This window comes from Phyllopteryx taeniolatus, chromosome 2, assembly GCF_024500385.1.
Source record: "Phyllopteryx taeniolatus isolate TA_2022b chromosome 2, UOR_Ptae_1.2, whole genome shotgun sequence".
Taxonomy (NCBI): Eukaryota; Metazoa; Chordata; class Actinopteri; order Syngnathiformes; family Syngnathidae; genus Phyllopteryx; species Phyllopteryx taeniolatus.
The window spans coordinates 4,651,729-4,664,406 of NC_084503.1; the positions used below are offsets into that span (position 1 = coordinate 4,651,729).

A 12,678-nucleotide genomic window follows, 5' to 3' on the forward strand; every position below is an offset into this window, starting at 1 on the left:
TTTGACATAATTTGGAAAATGTACTCTTTTTGTAGTAATGGAGTCAGTGGAGCAGCTTCAAATGGAAGAATGTGAGTGTTTGCTGTGTTTTGGGTGGTGGTTCAGGCCCGTCCGTAGAAGCCTCCTTAGATCGCAGTAGAAAACGCTTTTAATTACAGACGCTTTACTCCACCGCGACGCCTTGACTTGTAAAACCAATATCCTGTACATTTTGCTTTCAGGCTACCGCTGGTTGATGTTTTTTTTTTTTTGTGTGTGTATTTTCACATTTTACACTAAAATGTTGATTTATTATGATGTTTTTGTGTGCGTGCGTGTGTGTGTGTGTGTATTTTCACATTTTACACTAAAATGTTGATTTATTGTATTCAGTAACCTTGATAGCCATCTTAAGGTCGTATTAGTAGGCCAACAGTGGCACTAATAGTGGGAAGAAGAAAATAAAAAAAAAATATATATATATATATATATATATTATTGCATATACAGTGTGCCCCCGCTATATGCCCGATTGCGAATTATAATTTTTTTTAACCCCCCAAAACTTCTTCACTAAGCAGGGATATACTGCCAGCAAGCATTTTATAAAAAAATAAAAATAAAAATAAATAAAGACAAAAAATAGGTGACTGTTTTTTTAATAAAAAAATTATTTGTTTGTAATAACATTGGAGCTCATTCGCTTATCTATCATGGAAATGCTCAGCATTTACACAATTGTATTAATATTATATGACATACATTTTTTTTTTAAATACAAAACTGCATGAGTGTGAATGACGAATGCTCGTCTAAATATTTGCATATTTTTATTTTTTAGGTTTTTACTCATTTCCAAGCTATTAAAAAAAAAAGCCACCTTCTGATCTAGGTTTGGCGCAGTTGTTACGCACTCATGCAGGCGTCACTAATTGTCATTATCGTCGTTGTCGATTTGTCCCGTCAGAGCTTACCGAGTGTCGACCACCAGGCCCCCGCCGGGGGGCGGAAGACCCAAGCCTGCGCCCAAACCCAAACCTCAGGTGCCCAAGTGCAAAGCCTTGTACGCCTACGACGCCCAGGACACGGACGAGCTCAGCTTCAACGCCAACGACATCATTGACATCATCAAAGAGGGTACGTGGCCATCATTGTCAGTTTGGCTTCAAATCACTCGTTTTAGGGAGGCGGTTCTATCCCACGCAAGTTACCATGGTGACTGGGCCAAGTCGCAAATTGCATTTCCTTGATTACAAATTATGCAATGAAAAATGAGAATCTTTTGTATAAAGTAAACTATTTTAAATACAGATTGAAGATTTTATTTGCTGGGATAGGCTGCAGCACGCCCGCGACCACATGTGAGGATAAGCGGAACGGAAGATGAATGAATGAATGAATGAATGAATGAATGAATGAACGAATGAATTCCTTAATTCAGTAAGTTTATTGTCCAGTTTATTTCAAATATTTTTAGACGAAGAATTTTAAACATGCGTTCAATTGTTTCATGTATTTTATGAAAATTCATTAGAAATTGACTATAATTAAATGTAAAATTAATTATAATACAATTAGCAATGGGAATTATTTATTTCACTCTTGAAATCAAGTATTTTACGTAGACATTTAACATTTTTTATTTGATTAAATTGGTTAATTTAGTCTGCATTTTAAGCAATATATATATACAAATATTTGTAAAATATTTACATATGTTTTCAATTGTTGAACTGTATTTAAGGAAATAATTGGCTAACTATTGATAAATGAATATAAAAATACATTTTTCAAATGGGAATTCAGAAATAACATGAAAGATAAAATACAAATTACAATGAACAATTAAAATAAACTATTTTATGCAGACACTTAACATTGATGTATTTATTTGATTCAATATTATCACGGGTAATTTAGTTATAAACAATACAATAAAACAATGGGAATTAATGATAATTTATTATAAAAATGCACTATGTATTTTACATAAAGGCACAACTCGATACATTAGAATATTGTCAAAATATAAATCAAGATGCACTACACACACAATGAAATATTTCATTCATATATATATATATATATATATATATATATATATATATATATAGATATAATTAGGATGATTATAGCTTATAAAATCAAATTTAAGAAAATAAAATTCTAGAAATTTGAATATTACATAACAGTCAAGAAGCAATGGAAAGGATTTTTTATTATTATTTTTTTTTTTTGTAGAAATTTTATTATTCAAATTTATTGAGCTGTATCTGTATATTTGAGCTCAAACAGTTTTGCCCGGCCCTTGAAGTCATCTAATGGAGTTGTTGTTGTTGTTGTTGTTATTGTTATTGTTTCAGACGCTTCTGGGTGGTGGTCAGGACGTCTGCGAGGGAAGCAGGGACTTTTCCCCAACAACTACGTGGACAAGATCTAGAAGGAAGGAAGAGAGGAAGGAAGGAAGGAAGGAAGGAAGGAAGGAAGGAGCCTAGATAGAAGGAGTTGGTCCAACGTTCCTCCGGGTGGAGCGTGAAGAAGCACTGTGGGATTTCTGGGCGAATCCTCCACTACTGCCTTGCGGAGTCCGTGAATGTAAACTCTTGGTTTTGTCGGTCCGCTCCCGAACACACCACGACCGCTTTCGTCCTCTTCGGAAGTGCCCGACGAAATACAAAACAAAAAACTATTTATTGTATTTATACATGCTTTCTGTCCTGATGAGCTTTTTGGCTGAGGAACCCTTTTCCACCTTACGATATGCATAACGCGGGAACAGGCTGTGATTTCTCATGTTTGTTTAAATTTCTTCACGTTATCGTTAGATGATTGCTAAAAGATGACGTCATATTTATTGTGTTATCGCAGGGAATGGATGTTAACTAGTGATTTTATACATTTATTTTAAATAATTGTTCGTTTTTTTTTTTTTTTTTTTTTTTTTAGACACCACCAAAGATAGTTGGCATCTCTGTGTGTACTGTAACCTGAGCACACTGTCTGTGGTGTGTTAGCACTTTATCAGTACAGGTACTACTACCTTGGACACACACAAGTAATGAAGGCCCATGTGATTTTTGTTTACACTAAAACTGTCCTTTTTATTTTGATTTTTAGCTCCCTTTCTCTATATGAGGATAGTATGGAAAGACAGAGCATTTTTTGCATATCCTTCATAATACTGTATCCAGCTTAAGGTCCATGTACTAGTACGCTCTTTGTACTCACTAGTATGACACGGATAGTATGTCTAGGGAGCACTATTAGAATGATTGTCTTACTATTAATGTTGTTTTTTTTCCACTACTGTATGACATTTTTTTCAAACTAGTATGACATGTTTCAAGTGAGGCAAAACTGTGCACGAGTTGAGGTCCATGCACTAGTACACTGTTTGTCCTCACTAGTAAGACGATTTTGTGGAGTAATAGAATGAGTATGACCTACTAGTTGAACTCCAGTACTTACTTCCACTACTGTATGACATTTCTAGATACTAGTTGGACAACTACGTTACTAATGAGGCAAACGTGTGCTACTATCATCCCTATGAAGCGCTAGATTTTAGTTTTATAAATCAGTAGTAGATACTATAGTACACAGATGTGAAGCAGTGCACAGATTTGCCTCACTGGTAACATGTAGATGTCTTAGTAGCATGCAGAAATGTCATACATGTGCTACTAGTGGCATTCGTCGCACACTAGTAGTCATATGGAAAGCAGTTTTGAGTGTTTATACGATATCTTTGATATCCATCTTAGTCATCCTAGCCACTAGATGGGGGGGGGGGGGGGGGGCATTACTAGTAAGAAACAGTCATTCTAGTAGTGCACCCTCATCATTCTCCTAGTGCTGAATTGTCTTACTAGTGAAGACAAAGAGCATACTAGTACATGGACCTGAAGTTTTATATCAAGGATGTGGAATAAATGCTCTGATGTTTCCATAGGAGATGATGGCCTGTTTTTTTTTTTTGGGAGGGAAAATGAAGAATTGTCATCCCGAATCCTCACAGGGTCGCTTTGAGGCTCCACCCACACACGATGGTGACTCCTTTTTATTGTTTCGTGTTCACACAAGTGATTTTTATTTTTTTGTTTTTTTCCCCAAGTGGCATTTTTCTTTCACATTCCTCTCACTTGGTTACGTTTGAGCAAATAAACCACATTGTGCTTTGTCAACTGCTGGGACTTGTCATCATCACTTTGGATCTTGGATGGTTCAAAATCATCCTTGTGCAATACAAGACGGTAAATGAGACTTTTTTTTTTTTTTTTTTTTTAAATAAAGCATGTATTGTTAAACAGTGTTTGCTTTTATTTCCAAATTTGGGCCATGACCTAAACCTCCACTTACTTATGAATGCTGAAGATTTTTCCACATTTCTCCGATTCAAACCTTTGCAATTTAAATATTCACCTCATTCAGGTCTTCTTGCAAACAGTTATTCAAATTCCCACATATTTACCCCCGTCCATATTTCTTGACTAATTCAAACCATTCCAACATATCAAAAATTCTACGACTTAAATTTCATACATCACCTTCAAATGCAATCACTCATGTCGACAAACCATCTTTCACTCAAAGACAACACAAACCACCCAATCAAGAGTTATCCAAGTTTATTAACATTTTTTTAACTAATATAAATCCCACAGAATATGCTCCTGGTGCCTTTGACGAGTGTTTGATGACCGCATGTATACCTGCTTTTAATTTAGTACTGCATTTCATCACTCCTTTCAAAATAATATTTTTTTTCTTTATTTACCGTATTACATGGCCTCGGCGCGCCGTCACAGTCGCGACTATTCCTGCCTTTTCTCTTTCTGTTGTGCAAGTCTATGCCAGTTAACGCTTTTTGCATGTCATCTTTTCCCCACAGCTGATGCTCAACTACACAGACACCGAGTGACGTAACGGGAAGGGGGCGGGAGACGGTCTATATGTATCTATACCTATCTATCTGTGACATGACCACTTGCACACGTACCGACAAGCCCTGCGACGAGGGCTGTGTGACATTCTTCTTGTGTAAAATGTTGTGGGGCGCAAGCGCGTGTGCTGAGAAAATACTGTGTGTGCAAATGAATATGTACTAATACAGCAGGTGATCTGTTAACATAGTTTTCCCTAGTTAGGAATGCTTTTTTTTTTTTTTTTAATAAAAAACAAAACAAAACAAAATTGTCACTAACAATCCACATCTAAACAATCAATACAATGACTGGTAAAAATGAACTCTACCATGTGGTGTTGTGAAAGTTGACATTCTAGTCTAGTAAAGCGAGGCGTCACGACTTTACTAGAGCAGCTCTCCTCGCTTTGAAGCCCGTGTTACATGTGCAAACAAATGCATTTTGCAAGGAAACATGCAAAAAAAAAAACAAACAGAAAAAGACACTTAAGGAAACGATCAAAAGCTACATAAAAGCTTTATAAATACATATACTCTTAATTAATGGAGAAGAAGTGATAGCCGGCACTGTCGAGATGTTCCTAGTAGTAGAGCTGCGCAGGTAAATTGCCTTCTTTGGTTGACTGCAGTACTCAGGAGGGGAATGAATGAATTTAAAAACAAAAAGTGTTTGTTAGAAAGAGACGCGCGGTCAGTGGGTGTAGGGGGGAGAAATAAAAATCAAACAGCATCAACTCTCAGCAGACAACTGCGCCTCAATGTCCACTCTGCAGATGGGGCACTTCTTGTTGGTGAGCAGCCACTGGTCCACACACAGCTGGTGAAAGAGGTGCATGCACGGCAGGCGCCTGGCGAGACAAAAATTGGAAACAATCCTTTTTTCATTTCAGCAAATTTGATCATTACGTAACTACATGTGAATATATTATAGAGGGTAGAGTAGTGGTTAGCGGGTCTGCGTCAGTTCCGAAGTTCAGGGTTCACATTGAAAGTTTGGTCGGTGAGCGCGACTTGACAATCGGGACATGTTTTTGTGGTTCAATAATAAATAACCCAGTACAATATATTGTATGTGAAGCCTCAATACCCGATACAGGGTCGCGGTTTTTTCCGTTGCAGCGTGTCGCTTGATGTGTGAGGTGAAGAGTCAACAACTGCGCGATGGTCCACTGTCACAACTGGTTTTGAGTGGTTAACCATGATGGTTTGAGCAAAATTTGGGTTCAAGCCATCATGTCATCGAGCCATAGTTCTGCTCGTTATCGCAGCACACGCGGGGCGGCGTCTGCTAGCCGATTCCCGGGTTTGGTCATGTGACATTCGCAACACGAGCGCGAGGGACGTTGTGATGTTAATTTCGGTCGACAGCAGAGGGCGATATTGCCAAACGTGGCTGCCCCCTGAGCGCGATGAAACTTGATGAATCAATGTTTATCCCGCTAATGTAATAATCCAAATACCATGCTCACGCTAGTGGGGGCACATACAACGTATTCTTGAGGGGGAAAAAAAAAAAAAAAAAAAAAAAAAAAGATATTTTCAGGTTCAGTTTCCCTCCAAGGTTTCCGTGGAGGTTTTGAAAGTAAAAGAATCCTGGAGCCGCACCTGACGTCCTCCCCCTCCTCCAGTATGGACAGACAGATGGTGCACTTCTCCTCCGTGTCTTCGTCCGCCCCCTCATCTTCATCCTGCTTGCCATGCAGCTTTCTCTACAGGTGAAAAACGTTCGTGGACATCAGAAGTGATGTGCATACAAGCAGATTGTGTTAAAAAACGGGGAAAACAAACAAACAAACAAACCAAAAACAAAAAACAAAAACAAAAAAACATGAAAATGCTCACCTAAAGACACTGCTATACATATTTAACTGTATGCAAACATTTCATTGAAAGAGTTATCTATTTTCAAAACACTGAATTCCATTTGGGGACAGAGAGAATGGTCATTTTGTCCTGGAAGAAGGAAAAAAAAAACAAAACCAAAAAAAAAAAAACAAGGCCCCTCCCCCAAGACTACAGCTAACACTTGTTTTCCAAATTGATTGGTTCATTATTTCTCACCGATTCAGGGGTTGCGTGCATATTTTTTCCAATAGAGGCCCAAGCTTCGGGGGTTAACTGTTGGTCAATGTCTCTCTCCAACACCTTCTGTATTGGGTGGCAGGGTGTTAGACGGCTCGTTTAGTTACACTTAGGGAAAGCCTTCCCCAACAAGATCTGCATTCACAGCTAAAAGACACTACAGCACTTTGCTAAGTGAGTACAAAAGACCACTCTGTCCCAGAGCCAAGCAGCACTACACAAAAGTATCTGGACAATGATATACACGTTAAATATACTGCTATGGACGGCCAAAAAGCCTCACCTTTTTGTATTTGTGTGGGTAAGTGCACCTCTCTATGGTTCCCTGAGAGGCTCCTCGGTTCACAGTCCCCAGTCGTTCCTCTAAATGCAGCAGGTCCTGCATGGGACATAATAAACAATGGTTAACACGGACAACTGCCAGCGTATATAAAGTAGGGCTGCAACCAGCAAATATTTTGGGGGAATCGAGTATTCGACTGATTATCCCATCGATTCATCAGATAAAGATTTGGCATGTTTTCGGGCAACGTTTGAACAATTGAGGCCAGGGTGGAGATGCTATAAACACAGTCAATATTTGTGTGTGTTCCAGTTTTAATTCCTTTTAATTAAACAAGGCGCTTTGTTTTGAATTACGTTTTTTTTTTTTTTTTCATCTTACAAATATTTCATTGTTTTGTCTAACACACAGAATCTAATGTTGTCACAAAACCAAAATTCTGAATATGGTTTTATACCCGCATGAAATGAACGGCGTTCCTGGTCTATATTTACTTTATTTGTAATGCCCCCGACGCTACAGCAGAGCTGCCAACCTAGAACAATTCACTTGCAGAACAATTTGTCTGAATTTCCATATTTTCAAAACTTTTGTCAAGAGCATTTCCGTGCAACAGTCAAAAAATAATTGTTAATATATTATGGCTTCCATAGTTGTCATTTGAATGTTTTTATTACATCAACCTTGTAAAGATGGATGCAGTTGCAGGCTGGATCAGTACCACTGAATTGGATAGTTTATGTATTTTTTTGTACCAATATCCCATGCAACCCTCTTACAGACAGCTCTGCTCAACTCAACTGACCTGTGACTATTTGCTAACAAACGTCCACCATTGGATTGTTACTCGTCGACAATACCAACAGTGCATGCACACTCACCTCGTAGGTTCTTCCAAAGCCAGTCATTCTCGATGAGATGTAGCGAATGTGCGGGTAGGTGACTTCAGATATGCCAGTGTGCTGTCGGGGAGGAAGACAAAGCCATGCATGATACTTTAAGCTATTACAAAAGTATATGTTTGTTCCCGTGTTTGATCTGTTGAGTAAAAAGAGCATCTGAATACAGGCGGCCCTCGGTTTAAGGCGGCGTCATAACCTGAATGCATTTGCATGTCAGAAGACTCCGTTGTCAACCACTAACCTATACTAAATCATATTAGTATGAAAAACAAGTGTGGCGGTAACTGAGCGTGCTTTCTTCTGCTGCGTGATGAATTATTGTTACACCTCTGCCACTTGTTAACATCAAAACATTGTGTGCTGTTATCGTCGTAAACCGAAAAAGCCCAGGTGTGTTAGTGTGCCGCTGTGATTCATTAATATTATGCAACAGTAAGGGAAAACCATTATGTTCCATCTGAATCACTTTCTTTTCCATTAAATCTGAGCATGCTCACTGTGATACACTTGTACTATAGAAAGTCAGCAGATGCTTGGGGGCGTCCAAGGAAAAAAAAAAAGTAAAAAAAATGACATCAGGAAACAGTCGGCTGTATTTGCGCTGAGACTTTTCCTCAAGGCTTCTTGAGTGTGCACTTGAAATGCCTGATGAGCTTTCATTAATTGCCTCTGCATAATTCATGAACTTCACACCGTTTTTGAAATAAGCGATGTTAGGAAAAAAAAAAAAAAAAAAGAAAAAAAAAAACATTATTGATCTAAGACAATTCAATTAAAAGTGAGTGGCATTTATGCAAATGTATGCATATGCGCGCAGATGATGTTACCATGAAGGGGATGGGGAAGTGGTGCAGTCTGGAGGTGGGGTGGTAGTGGTGCAGGTGGGAGTGCAGATGCCCTGAAGGGTACGACGCCACGGTCACTCCGGCCTCAATGCCGAGCTCCCTGTGGACAAAACACATTCGCCACCTTTCAGTAATGGTCATCGCGGTAGGCGTGAGCATTAAACTGCGGAGAGACCGAGCAGTCTCCCGACACAGACCATGCGGTTCTCTGCTCTGGCTGGCGCGGGTGGGAAGACATAGTCTGCGGCACGTGGATGTGGTGCCCGTGGCCGTAGTTTGGGTGCATTCTGTGAGGGTGAGGAGGAGGTCGCTCGTGCGCTCGTCTGCAATGAACAAGCCACACAGGAACTAATTAAGATTCAAAGGCTTTACCATCGTACGCATTAATAAGTAACCAGTACAATTAAGCTCACTGTGCTTCATAACGCCACACAGAAACTTAAATCACAATTATACATGCTAAGATTACAGTGTGGGGAAAAAAAACTTTTGTGCCCAATGGCCGACATTACATTTTAATATAGTCAGATGCGCCAGGATGTTTATTAAAATTGGTCCATTCAAGGACCGCCTTCCGCCAATAACTCGAACGCAAACGGAAAAACACATCGCTGAATTAAACTGAACATTTCAGTCTAAATCACGAGCTCAATATAGCAAAGTTTTACTGTGCTTGAGTTTGTTTATTATTTGTTTTGTCTATCACTGACCTCCTGTATATTGATGCAGTAGCGTAGTCACAATTACAGTAAATATCTATATGAAAAACCCTTTGAGGCCATAATGTTAATAATGGATTGTGTTTGACCTCAGAGGTTCCACTGTACAGTGAACCCTCACATATTAACGGTTGTTTTTGGGGCTTAGCCTATTCTGTGTTATTTGCTACAATTCTTGTCTATTCTCGGTTTTAGTGTCCAGCCCAAAGCAACTAAAGGATTACTATATCACCATCTGGTGGAAACATGGTGTTGTTGTTAGGTTTAATTCAGTGATAGGTTTTTTTTCGTTTGTGTTTGAGGTGTCCTGTTTTGTCGACGTCCTTGAATGCACCGTCAAAAATGAAAGTTTGTTTTTGCTTCTTTCCCAACGCAGCCACTAATAGACCCTGTAGCCTACTTTACTGTTACAATTTGCCTCTATTCCGTATATTTCCTATTGTGTGCAAATGCCAAAAGGTGAGTTGAATGCCGTAATACCGTTTATGTAAAGTGCGAGAGCACATATTTGTTTGCCCATGTGTAATGTCAGGCTAATAGGCTAGCTAATACTATTGATGGGCCTCATGTGAAGTAGGTTTGTTTGTGTTGAATACTTTAAGTATTCCACACAGTTGTTTATGTAACATGGGTTCATGATTGTGTACATGCTATATGCATAATGCTTTATGGTCTTGCCCGTTTTAGGTGGTTTGCTGCCATCTTATAGCATCTTTACTCAATTACAAACTTTTATTTGCGAATTTTAGCTTTTTTTGCAGCAGGCTCACTGTATATATATGAAAGTGTAAAAGACACAGTTCATAAAACACACAATGTGTGTTTTTAACGTGATGCAAGACCGTGGCACTCACGTGGGGTGCTGCATCATTCTGCGCCTCTGGACCTCCATCCTCTGCAACATTTCGTGTTGATGGAGCCGCTGAACTGATCCCAGTGGTGGCATATGTTGCGGCAGGGTCTGGTGCTCTGCGGGCAGGTGCTGGGCCAGGGGGGCGCTGGAACTGGAGAGGTGGTGGGCAGTTAGAGGAGGGCCACTGGGTACGCTGTGGCCTGATGGGTGGGATGGCAGCGGCGGATGAAAGGAGTGGACATTGTGGGGAAGGACATAATCGCCTTGTGGAGGGGGCTGAGGTGTAAGTTGGGGGTTCCCGTGGGAATGAGGGCAGGCAGTAGAGGGCTGATGATGCAATGAGCGTGCCAGAGAGCCATCTGGAAATATAGGAGATAAATACAAGGAAATGTTACATTTCCAACTGAAGCTGACCATCCAACAATGAATACAGAGAGGAACATTTGATAAAGTTTATACTCACATGAGGGATGTATGTAATGTCTGCATGGCTGCTGCAGCTGTGTTTGAGGCTGAGCCACCAAGCCAGAGCTGAAAGAGTCCACCACAGTTGGCTGGCTGGGTCCAGGGGTGGCCTGGGAAACGTACGCAGGAGGCCGTGAGGTGGAGCCTGGGCAGCAGGGGTCAAAGGCCGATGTGCTGCCATGGAAACTAGCCCCGCTGCTTCGAACACTACTGTTGCTCAGGTCTACTGGCAGACTTTGCTGTGAGACGAAAGCGGGACAAACTTAAATTTGTTAACACATTTCATAACAGTCTCTGAGAATGTGTACTGTACCAAGAAGCCCTTCAATTCTGGGTAACTCCACAATGCAACTGCTGTACTTTTACTGCATACCTGGATTGGTTCTTAAGGCTCAACAGAATTTCATATTCTGCGTAACCATATTGCATCCTACAGGGATCGTGCCAATTAGAATATCATTCCTTTCATAAGTTCCTTTATTTCATTATTTCAATTCAAAACTGAAATTCATATACTGGGTGTTCAAAAATTTAGGTCATAATGTCGAGATTTGGCCTTCTGAAAAGTATTTTCTTATGAGTGTCATGATCTGCTAGATGTTCACTAGTATAATTTTATGTCACTAGTAGTACTAGTAGCGCACAGTTGTCAATTAAAATATAGTTGCCCTATTAATAGGCTAAGTTGTCCTAGTGAGGACAAAGCGTACTACTGCATGGCTTTTTAGCTGAATATTAAATATAATCAAATAAATGTTCAAACCTCTTTCCATAAAGCTGTTTGAACATTTATTTGATATCCCTGCTGCAAAACTAAACTAGTAGTTGAAATCTTCCAAGCAGACTACATCAGCACAAGATTGTGTTTTTCCCCTCCTCTTATAATCAAATAATCAGGCAAGACAATTCAGTGGGGCAAAACTTGGGTGCCCTAGTCGTTCTAATAGTGCACCAAATGTTCTTACAGGTGAGGATAAAGAGCGTACTATTAATACAAGGACCTTAAGCTGGATATCAAGGATACTGAATTAATGCTCAAATGGCTTCCTATAGTCACACAGACTAGTACTACACTCAATACTAACGTATGTTAGCAGTGAATGCAGTATTACCTGGTCGTGGTAATGGGTCGCATTGTTGCCGCCGCCACTACTGCTAGCGCCACCGCTCACTCCGGCACAGGGTGCAGGCAGTGCACTGGGCCTTTCCACAGCACAGCTAGGCTCTTGGAAAGGCAGGGTACCCGGGGGCTGTGGTGTGGGGTGGTGGACGTGAAGGACAAAATGGTGCGTGTTGCCGTGACCGTGCTGGGAGCCGTTGGCCTGAGAGGATGAGGCCTGCATGCAGCTCGAATGGGAGTGGCTGAGGGACAGATGACCGGGGGAAGGCCTCCCGCACGGCGAGTGCTGTTGACAGCACGACGGCAGCCTGGGCATGGCCGTGCCTGCGTTTTCTCCTGCGGAACCTGACAAACCTGGTCTGCTGTCATCTGGTGAGAAGAAAGCAGAGGAATAAGCAAGCTGCAGGCCAGTCGCCCAAATGCAATGCAGCAACAAACAAAACAGAGCTTTTCATAAAACACATCTGTGGCGTATGTAATGGAAGGAGAGAGGTATTCTTGGACTT

The 12,678-nt window shown here is 40.4% G+C and overlaps 2 protein-coding genes across 5 annotated transcripts in view; one reads left to right on the forward strand and one right to left on the reverse strand.

Annotated features, from left to right (window-relative positions):
- Positions 1-4,163, forward strand: part of myo1ea (myosin IEa) — a 58,852-nt gene extending 54,689 nt beyond the window's left edge. Inside the window, exons 27-29 of one of the 2 annotated variants that reach the window (XM_061754681.1) lie at positions 36-71; positions 947-1,116; positions 2,343-4,163. In XM_061754681.1, coding sequence (XP_061610665.1) covers positions 36-71; positions 947-1,116; positions 2,343-2,419 — 283 coding nt within the window. In that variant the 3' untranslated portion in view covers positions 2,420-4,163. The remainder of the gene's footprint in view (positions 1-35; positions 72-946; positions 1,117-2,342) is intronic. The other variant, XM_061754690.1, reaches the window with a different exon arrangement.
- A 427-nt stretch (positions 4,164-4,590) lies between these two features.
- Positions 4,591-12,678, reverse strand: part of rnf111 (ring finger protein 111) — a 37,628-nt gene continuing 29,540 nt past the window's right edge. For 2 of the 3 annotated variants that reach the window (XM_061754721.1, XM_061754701.1), the window contains 10 exons: positions 12,165-12,541; positions 11,051-11,291; positions 10,589-10,946; positions 9,213-9,338; positions 8,998-9,115; positions 8,150-8,230; positions 7,269-7,364; positions 6,965-7,051; positions 6,509-6,612; positions 4,591-5,751 (listed from right to left, as the gene is read on the reverse strand). In XM_061754721.1, coding sequence (XP_061610705.1) covers positions 5,634-5,751; positions 6,509-6,612; positions 6,965-7,051; positions 7,269-7,364; positions 8,150-8,230; positions 8,998-9,115; positions 9,213-9,338; positions 10,589-10,946; positions 11,051-11,291; positions 12,165-12,541 — 1,706 coding nt within the window. In that variant the 3' untranslated portion in view covers positions 4,591-5,633. The remainder of the gene's footprint in view (positions 5,752-6,508; positions 6,613-6,964; positions 7,052-7,268; positions 7,365-8,149; positions 8,231-8,997; positions 9,116-9,212; positions 9,339-10,588; positions 10,947-11,050; positions 11,292-12,164; positions 12,542-12,678) is intronic. The other variant, XM_061754712.1, reaches the window with a different exon arrangement.